General features: G+C 30.6%; 1 protein-coding gene and 1 pseudogene across 2 annotated transcripts; one reads left to right on the top strand and one right to left on the bottom strand.

The window, feature by feature from the left end:
• Window positions 1-1,397: 1,397 nt before the first annotated feature.
• Window positions 1,398-2,193, bottom strand: LOC145571325 (germin-like protein subfamily 1 member 17 pseudogene; annotated as a pseudogene). The gene is made up of 2 exons (XR_014096571.1): window positions 2,062-2,193; window positions 1,398-1,954 (listed from the first exon to the last, which is right to left on the bottom strand). The product of XR_014096571.1 is annotated as a germin-like protein subfamily 1 member 17 pseudogene (transcript).
• Window positions 2,194-5,175: 2,982 nt separating this feature from the next.
• Window positions 5,176-18,658, top strand: LOC145572576 (uncharacterized). Its single transcript, XM_081631543.1, has 10 exons — window positions 5,176-5,752; window positions 6,548-6,737; window positions 7,334-7,467; window positions 8,521-8,633; window positions 8,730-8,856; window positions 9,031-9,186; window positions 14,372-14,527; window positions 15,190-15,269; window positions 16,325-16,374; window positions 18,275-18,658. The coding sequence occupies exons 1-10, from the start codon at window positions 5,378-5,380 to the stop codon at window positions 18,415-18,417; spliced, it is 1,524 nt and encodes a 507-aa protein (XP_081487669.1). The 5' UTR covers window positions 5,176-5,377; the 3' UTR covers window positions 18,418-18,658.
• The last annotated feature ends 31 nt before the right edge of the window (window positions 18,659-18,689 follow it).

Raw genomic sequence — 18,689 nt, 5'->3', positions numbered from 1 at the left:
AAAGAAAAAAAAAAAGTCTTCCACAAAGGGCGTGTTCGGCAAAATATAGCTGTGGAGGTAGCTGTTAGCTGTGCTGGTGGCTGTTAGCTGTATATGAAGCTGTTAGCTGTCAACTAGCTGTTAGCTGTGAAAATAAATAATTTAGTATGAGTGTTTAGTAAACTAGCTGTGAACTGTAAAATTCTAAAAAAAATAGAAGAAAATTCAACAGCTACCTAGCTTTTCACAAAAGTTAATAATGTTAACTTTTCACAAAAGCTACTTCAACCACTAAACTCTACCCCCACCACTACATTCCCAAACACTCATAATTTTTTCTATGTAGTGGTTTGAATAAGTCAAACCACTAAAAGCTACCCAAAAGCTAGTGCCGAACACGCCCAAAATCTCCAACTCAACATTGACGCCCAATCATAGATGTTAGGACTTTGAATGTATTTGTTACTTAATTAGGGAATTGTGCTCCATTTCTTATCCACTACTTGAACTCTTCGATCATTTGTAATTCACCATGATTTTTTAGATATTACTTGCCCAAATCCACAAATGTACGCTGTAATGTTAGTTGAAGTGTTGAACATTGACTCTTCTTATCTATCTATACTATATATTAAAAGGCGTTCCTAATCAAGGATACACGCCACGTGTCACCCCTCTCTTCCACCAAGAGCATGCCACATCACCCAATTAGAAATGTGAATGCCACGTGTTATTTGAAAAAAGTGTTTTTGTCAAGAATCGAACTTGATTCCATTGAAAAATAAATAAGAAGTCATACCAACTTTGCTATCTAATAGTATGTTTAACTTATTCTTCTTAAATATATTTAATGTAGACTATGAGAGTGTTTCTATTTGTAATTTTACTTGTCAAAATTTTTTTAGACTAAATTTAAAATAAAAATATCTAACACTATTATGTACATACAAAATATTAAAAGTAAACTATAATATATTAATTTTAAACGTATCGACCCGCGGGGCATCGCCCGTGCTAAACACTAGTTTTATTTTTAAAAGCTCCATAACTCTCCTATAATGTTAAGACAGTTTTTTTTTTCCCCCTCGATACACTAATGCATGTTTACTATAAATACTCTAAATTGTATATATGCGTTCATCATACATTTTAGGACTAAAGTAGTAAATGATAAAACTTTTCCATAATAATTCAATTTTGTAACAAGTAAAAATAAGGAAATGAAATAATATCCAATGCATAGTAGGATATATTTATAACATGATGTCAATCAACGTTGACGAACCAAGCCCATATCGATCACTTGGTTATTATTCAAATCAAAATATAAGCAAAAAATAAATATTGTAGTGTTCTACATATCAAGCACCACATAAACAATTTGTATAATTAGTTCAAACTCCAAAGTCGTGGAAGAATTAGGTGCTCATCCAAAACTGTGATTGAAGCTTCTTTACCATGTATTCGTCTAGCTGGAAGGCCTTGCTTAGAACATCTACGGAGATAGGTGGCTCAGCCCCGAACACGGCCTTAGCAATAGTGACCGTACCAGGGTTTTGGCTGCTTAATCCGGCAATAGCAACAGCAGGAGTTTTTCCAGCATTAAATTGGAAATGAATGAGGCCTTGTGGAAAAACGAAAACATCTCCTTTGTTAAGCACCTTCGCGAACAACTTGTTATCACCGTTTGCAAGGTTGGAGGTTACGAAACCAACATAGAGGGTTCCTTCCAAAACGGTAAGGATTTCACTTGCACGAGGATGAGTGTGAGGGGGATTAAGGCCATAGGGCGCGTAGTCAATCCTAGCCAAAGATATGCCGAGGGTGTTGAGCCCTGGAAGTTGTAACGCGGAGACTAGTGTGACATTGGAACGTAACATGTTGCCAGTGAATCCTGGCTTGTCTAGCCCATCGAAAAAGAAATCCTCGGGTTTGGCGTCCATTGGATTCTTACAGAACAATCCATTCACAAACACTGCAAATTAGTTAAAACCGTTAATATCAATTTGAAAAATAAACTACTAAATGATGAAAATAACAATTATTCAAATCATTTGGGATCTATTGGGACAAAAAACATACGTTCTTTGTTTGGATTATTAACCGCAACACAGAAGTCTTGTAGTTGAGTAGGATCCGTCGCGTAGGCCATATAGGAAGACATGGCAAAGAAAATAAGGCAAGCAAGAAAATGACGAGCTTCCATCTCTTTTTTTTTTTTTTTTTTTTTCCTTATGAAATTGTTGTATTACACTTGATATATGTGAATGTTTATTTCGAATTCAAGTTGTGATCTTTGCATGCTAAATGATCCCTATATATAGTTGATGAGGTTAGGGAAGCTAGAATATGGTTCAAAGACATACGTAAGTACGTACGGAGTAGAATTAGTCGTTAATCATGAAACGGTCTTCTCTAATATAGTTTAGTTTTTCAATAAGAGTAGTTAATTAATGTAATGAACTTCTTCACTTAGCAGGTAATGACTTTGTCTATCTTGACACAGTCAAGGAGGATGTTTTCATACAATTTGCTAAATTAAATTAACTTTTTCCAAGTAGGTTAAAGAATGACGTTGTAATGCAAAGAGTAGTTGTAGAAACTAGAAGTTTTATATTATTCATGCATGCAATTAAGTAGTCTAGACTTTTCATAGGTGATTTTCTAAGTGTATGAAAAAAATTAAAAAACCCCATTAAAGTTGTAAGTTTATCCTACTTACGTATCTATATTTAATTTTATAAAAAATTGTTGACACAATACAAGAAGCAATATAATTATGAGCAAAATCAATTATTTATTTAATTTATTTCTAACAAATTACAAATATAATGTTTGATCGAAAGTTAATGTATTAGCCATTAGGGTGGGGAGGGGCAGTAATCCCAAGTTATACAGAGTACACTTCATTATTGAAAGTTTAAGTCACAAGTTATGTAATTTTTGATGGTTGAAAAAGTTTTCTATTTTCTATGTCATTTTTTAAAAGCTACCAAATGGGTTGTTAATATATTTTGTACTTCGCATATAACTAGGCACGGATTTAACCATCAATAGTCTAGACCTCTTGAATTGATTATTGATGTCAGTATGTCACTATATTTAGTTATTTACTACATCTTGATGTTTATATGTAGAAAGGTGCCCCCATGGCCCGAGTACTCCTCTAGTATTTTGCTTGTTTAATCGTATTACTAATTCATGTACTGAAGCTATCATCGCGCAACAATAGCCTAGAAAGAAGGGAAGAAGCAGCAGCCATCTTCATTCATATCGATTTGCTTAGAAATTTAAATTTAGCAAGAGGGTTAAAATCAATTTGAGTACGAATGTTGTTGACTTATCCATGTTGGTAATTGCTTCAAATTATTAGTCGTTAGTGTTTCCTATCTTCTTGTTAGTTGTTGTTAGTGTATGCTTATTATAAGGAGTATTAGTGTTAGTGGGTCTTAGGATATTTACTAGTAGTGGGTTAGTTAGTGGGATATAGCGTAGCACATTCTTAGAACTTTCAGTTACTTAGTCCGGGTCTTTAGGCATGCAGTATGTTAGTGGAGTATGATGGTATTTAGTCTATATATAGGTTTTGTACTTTGCTTTGAATAGATATGAAGTTGTAGTCCTTGTTTATCTTTTACTTCGTATCATCATCAGTTTATTTTGGTGCATTCTATTATTTCATATTCATTGTTTTAAGTTTCAACAATCCATAGTCGATTTGGACATATATATATATACAATGCATTCATTTCGACTATGTGTAATGGCTCTGTATAAGTACATATTATTTGTATGAAACTATCTAGCCTACAATTACAACTCACAATTATATGTTGTTAGCTATGGCCTATGATGAGCAATTGTCTATACAATTGGTGAATTGGAGCCTATATAATGTAGGGTTTTGAGTTTTTTGTTGCTCGTGTCATCAACCTTAATAGTGAAGATCAACAAGGACTACGAGTGTTATATTGAAGTGATTCAGTATGATACAGGGCTCTCTATGAGTGGCGTGGTGCTAGTTTTGTTCACAAACAAGTCTAAGCCAACAGGCCTTTCACCCCTCCAGCATTACTTGTCAGAAGCAGACTTCTTTGCTGCGAGTGTGTGATCCAAGACAGTGCATTAACTGATAATTAACTTATTATGGAGAAAGTAAATCTCAAATGTTAAAACAATACGAAGTATGACCAATGTTGATATTTGATCTGATGACCAATGACCAATGTTAAATTACCTTCTCCGTGCAAACTCCAATTAATGATATTTGATCTGATGACCAATGTTGATATGCCATAAAGGGAAATTTGGTTTCAAATTGATGTGCGGCGCGTCTATGAGTGATTGCATTGACATGACTTATTGTAAAAAAATAAAAAAAAAAATAAAAAAATAAAAGCCTAATTGCGCTCTGAAATGAGGAACTTCCCATCCAAGAGCCCCTTTATTTAAAGCTCAACCAAAATTAAAAACGACACACCACTCCTCAACTTCTGATAAACGGGTAACAACTGTCCACTTTATACGACCAAGGAGGTTCCACCTCAAAACCATATGGCAATAAGAGGAGTAACCCCTTAACCTTATAAAGTGGACACAACTTTCTTATTTCTTCAATGTAGGATACATATTCCAATACAAACTCTCACTTATAAACTCAACCAATGTGGGACAACACACCACTCATATGTAGGTTTTCTCATGGGCTCAACAACTTCCCTTTTTTTTTCAGTTTTCTAATTGACCTCTATTTAATATTTATATACTCGTAGATAAAACATCCTACATTATAAGGTGTCATTTACCTCCACCTAGTTTTTTTTTTTTTTTCAAAATTTTAAAATATCACTAGTAGCTGGGATTAACGGTGTTAATTTTAATTTTATACAAATTTATCACATTTCAAGAAAAAGTGGTAATTTAAAAAATTAATTATCCGTAAAATGATCCTTAAAAACGATAATATTGACCAATAAGATAGAGTGGCACAATACAGAAGATTCGACTCATAGGTGATATGTCCCACTAGACAAACACACCAGCCAAATCCATGTTTCCAAATTGGTAATTTTAGCGGATGTCGCACATTACCACCCAAATCTCTACTGCCAGAATCTCCAGTATAAAAATACTTATAATTCTTGCACAAAAAACGGCACCATTTTCCCAGAAAATTTTCATCACATAATAATTTGTTAAATTTTTGGTGTTTCAAAAAAAAAAAATCTCATAAATTCAAGAAAAGATCTTTAATTAGTTTCCTACTACTCTTCTTCTACTTAACTCCAAAACTCTTCTACCTAATTTCTTATCACACAAAATAACCCAATAACTTAATTAGACCTTCAAATTTATTTTGTGTTTATTTTATAATACTAATCATAAGTTTCTCATATTCATGGGTTTTCAATGCATTGTTCTGTTTCTTTTCTTGTTATCCTCCCCTGCATTAGCCAAGTTTATTCCTAGGTTCCCCTCCTCGATCGTTCGACCCGAGCAGCTAGCTCAAATTACAAACAATAATGATGAAGCAAAGCCTTATGAAACAAGGTATTTTACACAAATACTTGATCATTTCAACTTTAATCCACAAAGTTATCAAACTTTTCAACAGAGGTATTTGATCAATGAAAAATATTGGGGTGGAGCTAAAAAAAATGCCCCAATATTTGTTTATATGGGTAATGAAGGAGATATCGAATGGTTTGCGCATAATACTGGTTTTATGTATGAGAATGCTCCCCATTTTAAGGCTCTTCTTGTTTTTATTGAGGTACATAATCTTCTTCCTATTTCTTACGTTATTACGGAGTTAGTGAGGATCTTTCGAAATAAAATCTATACAACCAATGTTATAGATACATGCGGGTGTACATAAAAATTGTGTTTTGATAACGTAAATGATATGTTTCTTCCATATATGAAAATTTTAAGTGTAAAGTTGTAAAATATAAACAAGAATTCGGAGAGGAGAAATTTGACTTGAAGATGAGAGTAGTATGGAATAACTTTTTTTTTTTTTTTCCCAATTTGTGTGTTTATATTTCAAGGTTTGCAAAGGGTGAATCGGGTAGAACACCAAAATGATAAATACATGTATAACTAGTAATTATTCTATATTTATTTGTAGAAGTATTCATCTATTTTTATAAAATAATTAACCCATTTTTTTTAATCTAGCTTTCTTTGATTATATAACTTGATAATATTTTTTACTAACATATAAAGACGTAACTATTACATACTCCGTGTTATATAAATGTTACTGAATTTATCTTAATTCAATAATTTTTTATAGATTTTATTGATCAAAGTTTCTTTTAAATTTTAATAATAATCGATATGGACTAGCGCCTGGCAAACTTTAAAAATGATGGAGGAATGAAGTCCGAATAATTGTTTCCTCTCACGCGATGAAAAATCATACGTACATGTAACTATTTTTATTTTTATTTATTTATTTTATTTATTTATTTTTTTTTAAAATTTTTTTTATGACATGATAAATAGCAAAATGGATAAAATTCTGCATGCTACTAACAATGATATATTATTGGTGTGGTTGTAGCATAGATACTATGGAAAATCAATACCATATGAAGGAGACAAAGAGGTTGCATATAAAAATGCAACTACACAAGGCTATCTTAGTTCAACCCAAGCATTGGCTGATTATGCAACTCTTATACTTGACCTCAAAAATAATCTGACTGCTTCTGAATCTCCTGTAGTAGTCTTTGGAGGATCTTATGGAGGAAGTATGTTCCTTTTTTAAATCTTATCTCACCACTTAACGACTTTAATTTGTTCAATTTCTTATTTCATATATATCGATAACTGCTTTTGTTCGTTTAAAATACATTTATACTAATGCATGCTCGCTAATTTTAAATTCTAAATCAATAACTAATACAGTACTAACTTATATCTTAAAAACTTATGTATAATTAATCTTGAAAGATAGTCAGTACTTAATACTTCCTCTGTTTTTTTTATAATAATACAATGTTTGGACTTATATACTTTTTAAACATTCATATTTGATCATTTATTGCGGAGTATAATTTATACATTAAAAAAAAAAAAAAAAAAAAAAAAAATCATGTGATGCTATCATTTTAACTTCAGCTAATTTGCATATACTACAAGTATTATACTTTCAAAATATCAAATTATTATAATTTTAATACTTACGGATAATCAGCGAATAGATTAATAGGAAAAAGGTGTGAAAGAGTTTTTTTTAGTAACTTGACACTCTAGTTGTTGTTACTAGGAATATAGTTAAAGAGTAGTTATTATTGAAATTGTGATAAATTATAAAATATAATTTCTGTTATGTTGGTAATTGCAGTGCTAGCGGCTTGGTTTAGACTGAAGTACCCACATGTAGCAATTGGAGCATTGGCTTCTTCTTCTCCAATCCTCAATTTTGGAAACCTCACTTCTCCTTTCAGCTTCAACAACATTGTTACTCAAGATTTCAGGGTTTCTCCTTTTCTATATATAACTTCTAATTATTTTTATTAATTACTCCTTATTACTTAGAAGTGCATCTCCAAATTTCAGTGTTATACTTGTCTTATATTCTCCATATAATATTCATTTATGCATTGGTATTGATCGATCAGCTGACAAATTATATAACATTACGTGCTATTTTAAATTACCACATACATGGTTTAGGTAATATGTAATTGTGTATAGCATATAATTTGAAATGATATTTAAAAAAAAGCTAGATATATGATTAGGTAACAAGAAACAAATGAAGTATATGTAAGCGTACAAGAAATCGAATAGGGAGCGTGGGAGAGCAGGGAATGCTGTCAAGTATTTCTATAGTAATTAACTAAGTTAGCCCCTAACAAATTAAAGGACCAACCTAACTCATATCGTTACGAATGATTAAAAAAAATAATATAATATCGCAAATTTATACAATAGAATATGATTGTTGTAATATATGTCAATCATAAAATATATCACGTTAACAATGATGAAAGGAAATAATAGAGAGAAAATGATATAAATCAATATTTGCTTCACAAATGAACATATGATCATACAAACTAAGGAATCTTCCCTCTCGAATGATAGAATCAATCACCAAGCAACATTAGTACATTACAATTATTATTGTTTGATATTTTTATTTTATTATGATATGATACGAGAAAATGGTAATTACATCAAGTTAGTGAAAGCCACCTAATAAAGGCAAAAATAAAAACATTTGACATGAATCTATTGGTACAATGGTCCCATTGGACCCATACGTCAAAAGTATTCAAGTGGCTAATCATTTGGTAGAATTATTCTTCTAAAAAAGTAATGCTTAAATTTGTGAGGAATCTTGCATAATATATGGAATTTTGTATTATTGTTTTTTTTTTTTTTTTTTACTTATATGAGAATCTAGAATAATTCATTTTCTTTTTTAAAATTTATAAGAAAGGCTAGAATGATAATTTTAGTATGCTAATTAGAACGTGCTTTGATTAGTAACTATAAGTAACATTGTTCTTGTATAACTTTCAGAGTGAAAGTGAAAATTGTTATGAAGTGATCAAAGGATCATGGACACAAATTGAAGAAACGGCGAAGCAAAACGGAGGGTTGGAAAACCTTAGGTCTTCATTCAACATTTGCAAGTAAGATGACTTTGAAGAAAAATTATATTAAAATTTACGATGAAATAATATCTTGAGAAAATTCACTATTTAATTAATAATTTTGATTATATACAGGAACATTACTATTTCAGCAGATGATATTGAGAGTTGGTTGAGCACGGCTTATATTTACACTGCTATGACGGACTATCCTACTCCCTCTAACTTTCTCAATCCCTTACCTGCATTTCCAGTTAAACAAGTAATATTTTGTTGAGACCCTATTTCAACTTAATAACTCTAGTTCGAACCATATGTTATGTCTTTTTTGTCCAACATGACATGTTTGTTGCATAATATATTTTTTTTTCCCCTTCTTTGAATACTTGGTATTATTTTGTCATGCTTAACTTTCTAATCTCTTGACATTTTGCAGATGTGTAAAGCAATCGACAACCCAATATTAGGGAATGATACATTTGCCAAGTTATATGGAGCAGCCAACATTTACTACAATTACTCAGGAAACTTGAATTGCTTTGATATAGCAGGTGATAATGATAAGCATGGTCTTCAAGAATGGACATGGCAGGTTTAATATGTTTTCCTCTAATCTCTTCATTTTATAATCTTTTTTTCTACTTCTATTTTTTGAGAAACATTTTATTAACTATTTATAACTTAATACATGGTTAGGTCCCCAACATATACTTTGTATAATAAATAAATATAATCAATCAATTCATGTACAATTTAAAAGTGAGTAACAAATCTTGTATTTAAATCAAATTGAAGGGACCAAAGTTTTGAACCTTTTATCATCACTTGTTTAAAACAATTGTGCTCAAGCATATTCCTTAAGCTCATATACAAGCTAAGTACAATTTAAATGGGATATGTTTAATATGGTGAAGAAACAAAAGATGTTTAAATCTATTGGATCTGATTTGAGTATAATATTTTGGTATTACTAGGACTAGAGTTATTAATGTTTTTAAATACAACCAATCCAAGTTATATGATTAGATTAGTTGAATTAACTAATCAGCTATGTGTCAATTTAAAATTTAATTACTAGATCAAAGTATAGTATATTGTTGTAGGCTTGTAGCATATGGTTTACAAGTTTTATTTAACTGTACTAAAAAATTCTTAATAAATAAAATAAAACTGTCATAAGATAGTTTTGGAATTTTCCCAAAATTAAAGTGGACATGATAGATGTTATGAGATACAAATTCTCTCATATTGTCATCTTGATTATGGAGGTATATGCATTGTAGGGCTAAGATAATTTAGTAGAAAGTAGGGTATGGAATGTAGATGATAAGGTATCCAATCACATCAAAGATTCCAAATAAAGAAGTAAACAAAGGCTAAGGTATCTTTTTTGGTGTAGGCCGATTTATATCATATTGGTACTTTAATTAGTTATCAGTTTCACAACCTAAATACCTATACAACTATAAAAATTTGGCCTATTTGTACTTTTGTTAAGTTTAGAAATTTGGGCTTCATTCTAGGATTATGATTTGTGAAAGTAACTACACCATTGAAATGAATAATCAACTAATGTGGCAGGTGGTGGGCTCCTTAAATCAACAAAAGTGATTAGGATATGTTGCGCATCTCCGAGTAATGGTGGTCTTTCTTAGCAAGACTTATACAATATGATAGATATATTCTTATTATTAAGAATAGCATCCATCTACATATTAATCAGCACGTTAAATTAGGGATGACAAATGGGTGTAATTTTTGGTCGACTTTATATCGTACTTGTCTTAGTTAGATAAAGCAATTAGTATTGGTACAGCAATTAGTATTGGTACAGTTGGCTTCATTGGATATTGGGTAGTTGCATCTGACTTGCTGAATTGTCATCTCTATGCATATTTATATTATACATTTAGTAGGAAGTATTATAATCAATGCTATTAGGTTAATCTTATGACTTGCCTGGAATATTCAGGGCTTAAACCAAACTACCATGATACAAGAGATCGACTAATAATTATTAAGGCCAATTCCTTGGAGGGAAGGTTTTAGGGAAATCTCTCCTTTAATATAATAAGTTTGCTGAGAGTTGACCTTAAGACCTTAGGTCTAACCTTCTGAAAGTCATAGAGCTAGTCAATTGCTCTAAACTCTTATCTCAAGTAATTGAAAATTATATTTGACCTTAGCTTGTTTTCATCACTTAAAAAATAACATTATTTTTATTGATTAGATTTTTTTTATGAGGTTTATTAATTTGAAATCTTTTGCTTAACTTGTGATATTTTTGACTAATTAAGATTTTAAGGGTTATTCCTAAATACTCCATCTATCCCTATTTATTTGCTCTTTTTGACTTTTCACGATCTTGAAGATTCCTCTTAAAACGTACTCCCTCCATTTTTAAATATTTGCTCCATTTCTCTATGCGCGGAGTTTTAGGAGAAATTGGAGAAAGTAATAACATGTGGAGGGAGTGGAGTAAGTGGGAGAATAAAAAATTGTAAAAAGCAAAAGTAGTGGAGAGAATTGGAGGAAAGAGGATATGAAATAAATAAAATATGATTTATGTTGGGTCCACTAGGTAAGAGAAATGAATAAATTATTGTAAAAGCTTTTCAAATAAGGAAATGGAGCAAGTATTTAAAAACGGTCAAAAAAGAAAAGTGGAGCAAGTATTTAAAAACGGAGAGAGTGTATAACTCCATTTTTATACGGTTAAAGATTATAAAAACTTAATATTAATAAAATATACCATGAGACGAATCTAACAACACCCCATATGACTATATTATCTTTTATTGATTAATGGGAATTTATGGTTAAAATTTTTAAAGTTTGACCCATTTATTTGCAATGGGGTAAAAAAAAATAGAGAGGGAGGGAATGACTAGTTAGCAGTGTAAGGTTACCCTTTTACTCATTTATTTTAAAAAAAAATTAAAAAAAATTTATATAAAAAAAAAAGAAAAAAAAAAAAAAAAAAAAAAAAAAAAAAAAACTCTTTGTTTGATATAAGAATGTGCCATAAAAAACCACTTATTATTTCTATTTCTACCTATGATTAAATGTAAGATATCCACCGTCTTGAATAAAATGTTGTCATTCTCATGAATAAAGTTTGAAGGTCTTTCACAAAAATAAAATAAAATTTAAAAGGAAAAAATGATCGTTCTAGGTCCTCAATTCATCGTAAATTCGTAACCTCATAAAGTGGGAAATTTTTCGGTTGACATGATGCAATTTTATAAATCATGCAAAGATTGCATGAAATGGGCCAGGTTATCATACAATTTTTTTAGAAAAAGTACGGGCCCAAAAAGGCAAAAAATTATCATGCTTATTTATTGTTCATTCATTGTATAACAGATTTCATTTTAGTGTCTTTCAATAGAAAATATAACACAAATTATTCAGTAGAACAACCCAATTAAAGCTTGTCTAAGTGATGAAATCAACATAAAGTTTGTGCTGAATGCTGATGATCATGAGAAGTTGAGAATGACCATATATAGAAAGCTACAACTCTATTATTAAAGTAGGAAATTTTTTTATACAATAAATACATAAATACTCCACCTTTAACCTCAGGATAGCAACGGCTTGACTACGTGTGGTCAATACACAACTTATACTTGGAGATTATGTTGACCTTAAGTCCTTAATACATACGAGTACAAGAAAAAAGCTAACAGTGTTGCAGATTATATGTTGTTTTGTTAGGATATAAAACGAACACTCATCAATAAATAAACCTCTTAGACGTACAATACATTTTCCTACTTTATTACCCCGTAGTTCAAATAAATTGTAGGTCTTAATCTTGATAGAAGATGGATTTATTTGTCATTGTGTATCTTTCTAAAAAAATAAAAGACTAAAATAAAGAAATTAAAAAATTATGGAAAATAAAGATTTTCAACCAATTATGTCAAGATAATTCCTAAAAATTGCATAAGAGGAACTGGGGAATAACTCCTATAATTTTTCATGATAACTAATTTCACTTGTAATTCATTAGCTTTTACGTACACAATTTTTTGTATGCGATCTGCTGTACCGTGCGGCACGGGTTACTCGAGTTACTCGGTTCGGGGTTACTCTAGTTGTCGGGATAACTCGAGTTTCTCGGTCAGGGCCTCAGGGGTTACTCGAGTTGCCGGTATTTCTCAAGTTACTCGGTTAGGGGTTATTTGAGTAACCCCTGACCGAGTAACCCCTCGAGTAATACATGACCAAACCCCTCGAGTAACCCCTGACCGAACTCCTTAACAACCCCTGACCGAATTACTTGAGCAATCCCTGACCGAACTCCTTAAATAACCCCTAACCGAGTAACCCATGACTTAGTTACCCCTCGAGTAACCCCTAACCGAGTAACTCGAGTAACCCTTAACCGAGTAACTCGAGTAACCCCTGATCGAGTAACCCCTCAAGTAAACCCTTGACCGAATGAACCCCTCAAGTAACTCTTGTCCGAACCCCTCAAGTAACCCCTAACCGAGTAACTTGAATAACTCCTAACTGAATAACTCGGATAACCTCTAACAAAATAACTCGAGTATTTCCTGTCACACGGTGTGGCCTGCTGCACCAAAAAGTAGACGTAGCTTTTGCAGTAAAACAAACCAAAAGATGATTTTTCATGTACAAAAGAAAGAAAAAAAAAAGGATTTAGGTGTTCATAATATGTTGGCTAAATAACATGTATTTTAACAATTGGGTGAACTTACCGGCAATATGATGCATACCCATTATTTATGTCTTGATTATGTGTAGAGAGTCATTAATAATATTCTGTAAATAATGTAAAGGAGAATTGATTTTAAGGGTATGTTCTGTTCAGCTTAATTTTAGTTCAGTTCACTTAGCTCTAATTAGTTTAGTTCAGTTCAGTTCATAATTTCCTTCTCTCATATACTACGTACAATTCATTTCATTTCAGTTCAGTTTAGTCACAATCAATTCAGTTCAGTTCAGCTCAATTATTTTCAGTAAATCGGAACTGGGCCTAGGTTAGCATCTATGGTGTTCGTTGATATACCTTGGATAAATGGATACTCTGTAATAAGTAATCGCCACAACTCTAATGATACAAGAATAAGCCCAGCATAAATAAAAGACACAATGAAGCCCACCAACATCTAGATTCCAGCGCTCAAAGCTTCAGCCCATTGAGTCTCCTAAGGGCTAAGAGGCTAAGATGCCACACAATCCAAAAATAGTGAAGCAAAAAAAAAGCTCATGTTCCTTTTATTTTATTTTGGTCGGGTCAATTTAATTTAATTTGGGTCGTCCTTGAATTAATTCAGAGTTGGATCAAGTTATTTCATGGCGATTTAGGTTGGTTTTGTCAAGTCTATCTATCATTCATAAAGTGGACAATATTTTACAAATTGTTGCATATTACTTAGGACCTGTTCTCTTCAGCTTATTTTCAGTTCAGTTCTTAATTTCCTTCTCTCATAAAATATCCAATTTACTTCAGTTCAGCTCAGCTCAGTTCAGTCAATCAAAACAGGTCTTTACTCTGTACTAAGTAAAATAATACAATTACAAATATCTTAATTATTACTCGGTACTAAGTAAAATTTTAAGAAAATAGTTGAATTAGATTTCAAATGACTACAATTTTTCTTAAATATTAATTATCATATACTCATAGTTAGGCAAAGTAACTTATGTGAATAGTACATAAGCTAAAGTGTTGCAAATAAAAGAAACGAAAGAAGCAGAATCTTCCTGTTGGTCACTCTAATCTATATCAATGTTACATTCAGGCATGTACAGAGATGATACTGCCAACAGATGGAAACAACAAAGAGAGCATATTCCCAGCTTCCAACTACAGCTACAATGACCGAGAATCCTACTGCACCTCTCTTTATGGCGTTCAACCTCGCCCTCACTGGATCACTACTGAATTTGGTGGAACTGTGAGTCTACCACCTTCTACTTATATACTTGTACTACCTCTATTTCGTATTATGTGTAACAAAGAAATATTTTACTTTTTCACAAATAATACTCTAGTGTTGCATAAATAAGAAACGGAGGCAGTACTTCATACATAAAGTACAATAATCTCTAACTCCTTAAATTCCCGCCATAATATATGAAGTATCAGCCAATATGGAGATGATACTCCCTTCCTTCCTAACTCATTAGTAATAATAAACCTAGAACAATTGATATTTGGTATTTAAAGGGCCACGTATCATTGATTGTGGTGCATTTTAAGGTACATAAGTGTAGTCCCGTCTCTAAACAAAGTTTTAAACATGCACCATACAAATGTATGCAATCTTGTACGGTATCATTAACTATAATATGAAGGAATAATATGGAGGAATTTGTAATTAAATTTACCAAATTTAAAAAGTGATCTATTTAACATTGTTATACGCCAGGTCATTGTACGTCGTCACCTCTTTATAAGTCATTATTATGACTATGTAAAATTTGTCATTATTGGTATGGTATATGATAGTACTCCATATAACATTTTAAGAATTTTAGCAATAATAATAATAATAATAATAATAATAATAATAATAATAATAATAATGTATATGAATGAAAACTTTGTTGGAAACAGGATATACACAGGGTGTTAAGAAGGTACGGCAGCAACATCCTGTTTTTTAATGGCATCAGAGACCCATGGAGTGGTGGAGGGTACGTCCCTTTTTTTTGCTCTATCATTTGTCATTATTCATACACTTCATCTTATTCTTGACATTCTGAAACATCTAGCTTTATTAGTTCCTTCTTTAATTAACCTTTTTAATAAAATTAATTAGTTTTAAAATCGAGTGTTGCCTCGGACTCAATATATTTTCATTTATTAAAAATTTAAAGTCTCCATAAAAATCTTCCCTTGCCACAACAATAAATATCATAAACTCAAGCTCAAAAGATTTTATTTATCATAACTTATTTTAACTTATCTTATCTATATGTATCTACACTTAATGAGCAAGTATGCATAGATGAGTGAGAGTGTGTCACATGACACCTATATGGGCTATATCTATTTAGAAATATATTTTAAATACATTGGTATAGATTGGTAAGTACTATTTATTAAACAATGTTTAAAAATTACAATTTCTCCTAATTGTAATTTTGAATCTAATTTTGGTTGGTGTGGTGGAGTTTTCAACTCCAGAAATATGAAGAGAGGTCTCAAAAACCAATTTCTAATATTTTTTCCTTTTTATTTTATTTGTAACACGCTTTCATGACACGTACATTATGAAAAAATAGGCATTGTAGATGAATGAATTAATCGATACTCTGTATAATTTATACACATGATATCTAACCCTTCTCTATTCTTGATGCTAAAATTATTTTGATAAAGTTGTTCATTTACCTATGTTACTCTTATCAACTCCTTAATTAAAAATGTTTTAAAGTTGTGTTGCATTTAAAAGAAACAAAGAAAGTATTAACACTATTCAATCACAACACGTGTCGGGCTTACCAGAATACTAGGTCTAGCTGTTTAATGTATCAATACACATTAATAAACATTTGAATCTTAAATGTCTATTTTTACTCTGAATCTAATGAAGAGAATTATTACTACTCTTGATTCAATGGTTGAAATTGGAGCAACCTTAAAACATACCTTTAAATAACCAACACTCAACTCACCAATACTAAAATTTACTTCTCTGCTCCAAACATAATAATTCCATTTATAACGTCTCTCTGTGTAATTGCAGAGTTTTGAAGAGTATCTCAAACAGTTTGGTAGCCATTATTGCAAAAGAAGGTTGGTAACTTCATCTTAATTACCATTAAACCATTTTAATATTTTTTAAATTTAAATTTGATGTAAATTTGTTGACTTTTAGCTCTTTAAAATGCAAATTGTGTAAAGTGAAGGGATGTGACCAATTCAGATCACTTATGTTTTATAATCCGTACGTAATATTAAATATAAACAAGAAAACTAAAAGGACTTTGGTTATAAATAGTACTAAAAAGGGTTATGAATTGGCCTTGTTTTTCTTTAAAAAGAAAAAGAAGAAGTGAATGTGACAAAAGGACTATATATAATAATTGAATGTTATTGTGCAATAATATATTGTTAGATTATTCTTCATGTGCATTTTACAAATATCAATTTTTTAAATATACATATATATATATATATATATATATATATATATATATATATATATATATATATATATATATATATATATATATATATATATATATATATATATATATATATATATATATATAGTTTTACTAATACTTAATTGCATATATTTAATTATTATGAATAAACTTGTGCATTAGCAATATCATGAAACACATAGCAAGCAAGTACAACTCCTAATGTTACGCATAAATGTATAATATGTATTATGTGATGAATAATAAAAATCAAAAGTATTAATCATTAATAACACTGATCGACATGTGATTTTGTTACAAAATTTTAACTAACACAAAGTACGGGTCATTCACCTTATTTTCACTTATTTTAAATTTGATAAATTTAGTTAAATTAAGATATGATGAAGATTATCCAAATTTAAATCTATCTATATATATACTAAAATAACAACCGCTGATGTCATCATTGTCTACGTGTCACTTTTTTATTTAATTTTTTCTCTCCAAAATATAAGGATGATGCCATTTTTTTCCCTTTTTAAGCTACCCTATTTAACATAGCTTTAAAAATATATTCTATTTGAATTTTTAAATTTTAAATTTTAAATTTGGCTTTTCTACACATATTATGCTATTTAGTTATTACAGTTGTTAACATAGTAAATAATATAATTTAATTGAAATTTATTAATTAAAAATGAAAATTATGCACTTTCAGGAATTGTATATTCATATTTAATTAGAAATTAGTTAGGAAAAATGAGGTTGTTATTTTCTTTCAGTACGTGTTAAAAGTCTATGATTCAATTCTTATTTTAAAATCGTGCATCGCACGAGGTTAATCTAGTTACAACTAAATAAGTTCAATAAGTTCCAATAGGGTGAATTGAAATACCCTATGAGTACATAACATTAGGGGTGTTCATAAATCGGTCCGGACCGAAAAAATGGACCGGACCACCTCGGACCGAACCCAGAGTGGACCGAACCGAATTAATTGGTCCGGTCTTCGGGTCTTGAAATTTATTTTTCCCGGTCCGGTCCAAAACCCTATAAAAACGTTCTTGGACTGGACCGATTTTTTAATTAAAAATATGCGTGGAACCTTAAATAACAGTTAACATTCGGTAATAAGCTTAAAAAACTTTAATTTTATAAGCTTTTTTTTACTAAACATAAAAAAAAAGACGTTAAAATATAGTTTTTCCTTTACTTTTTTCGTATTCCATAATTTTATTAAAATTTAGAATTCTTTTAAAAAAAATTCTTAAATCGGTCCAAAGCAATCCGGTCTGGGTTTTGGACCGATTCTTTCGATCCGGTCCGGGTTCGGTCCCAACTTAATCTGTCCGGTCTTCGGTTCTTAAAATTCTAATTTTCGGCTTTCGTTCCAGTCCGATTTGGTTTGGTCTTGGACCGATGAACAGCCCTACATAACATGTATGACTTTATAAATTACACTTATAGTTAAGATTCGAGGCTAGAGATACATGCTAATTATATTGTAATCATTTAATTCTTTTGCATTCTTATAATAAAATTAGGTGCCCATCATGTGGATTTGAGATTCTCGACGAAGAAAGATCCAAATTGGTTGAAAGAAGTAAGGAAAACGGAGATTCGCTACATCAATAAGTGGCTTTCTCGATATTACTATGATTTGAATCATATCCATTTAATCCATTAGTGATTAAGTATAAAAGCACAATTTAATTATTAGTGCTATGTATAAGTAGTACTCGTATTTTTTATTTTTCTCATTACTTAAGGCTTATTTCGTGTGCTCTTTTCTTTGGTCTTTAATGCTTCAAGATTTATGCCCAAAAATACAAAGAAAAATAAACAACAACAGATTATTATGTAAACACTTATGTTGTGCCATGTAAAATTGTATATTCATGGAATTAACAATCATGCAAGATAGGGAAATTAATAAAAGATATGTACTTTCTAGCTTAT

Source organism: Chenopodium album, chromosome 12 (genome assembly GCF_948465745.1).
Source record: "Chenopodium album chromosome 12, dcCheAlbu1.1, whole genome shotgun sequence".
Classification (NCBI taxonomy): domain Eukaryota; kingdom Viridiplantae; phylum Streptophyta; class Magnoliopsida; order Caryophyllales; family Amaranthaceae; genus Chenopodium; species Chenopodium album.
The sequence above is the reverse complement of the archived record's forward strand: the minus strand, read 5'-3'. Positions and strand labels throughout refer to the sequence as shown.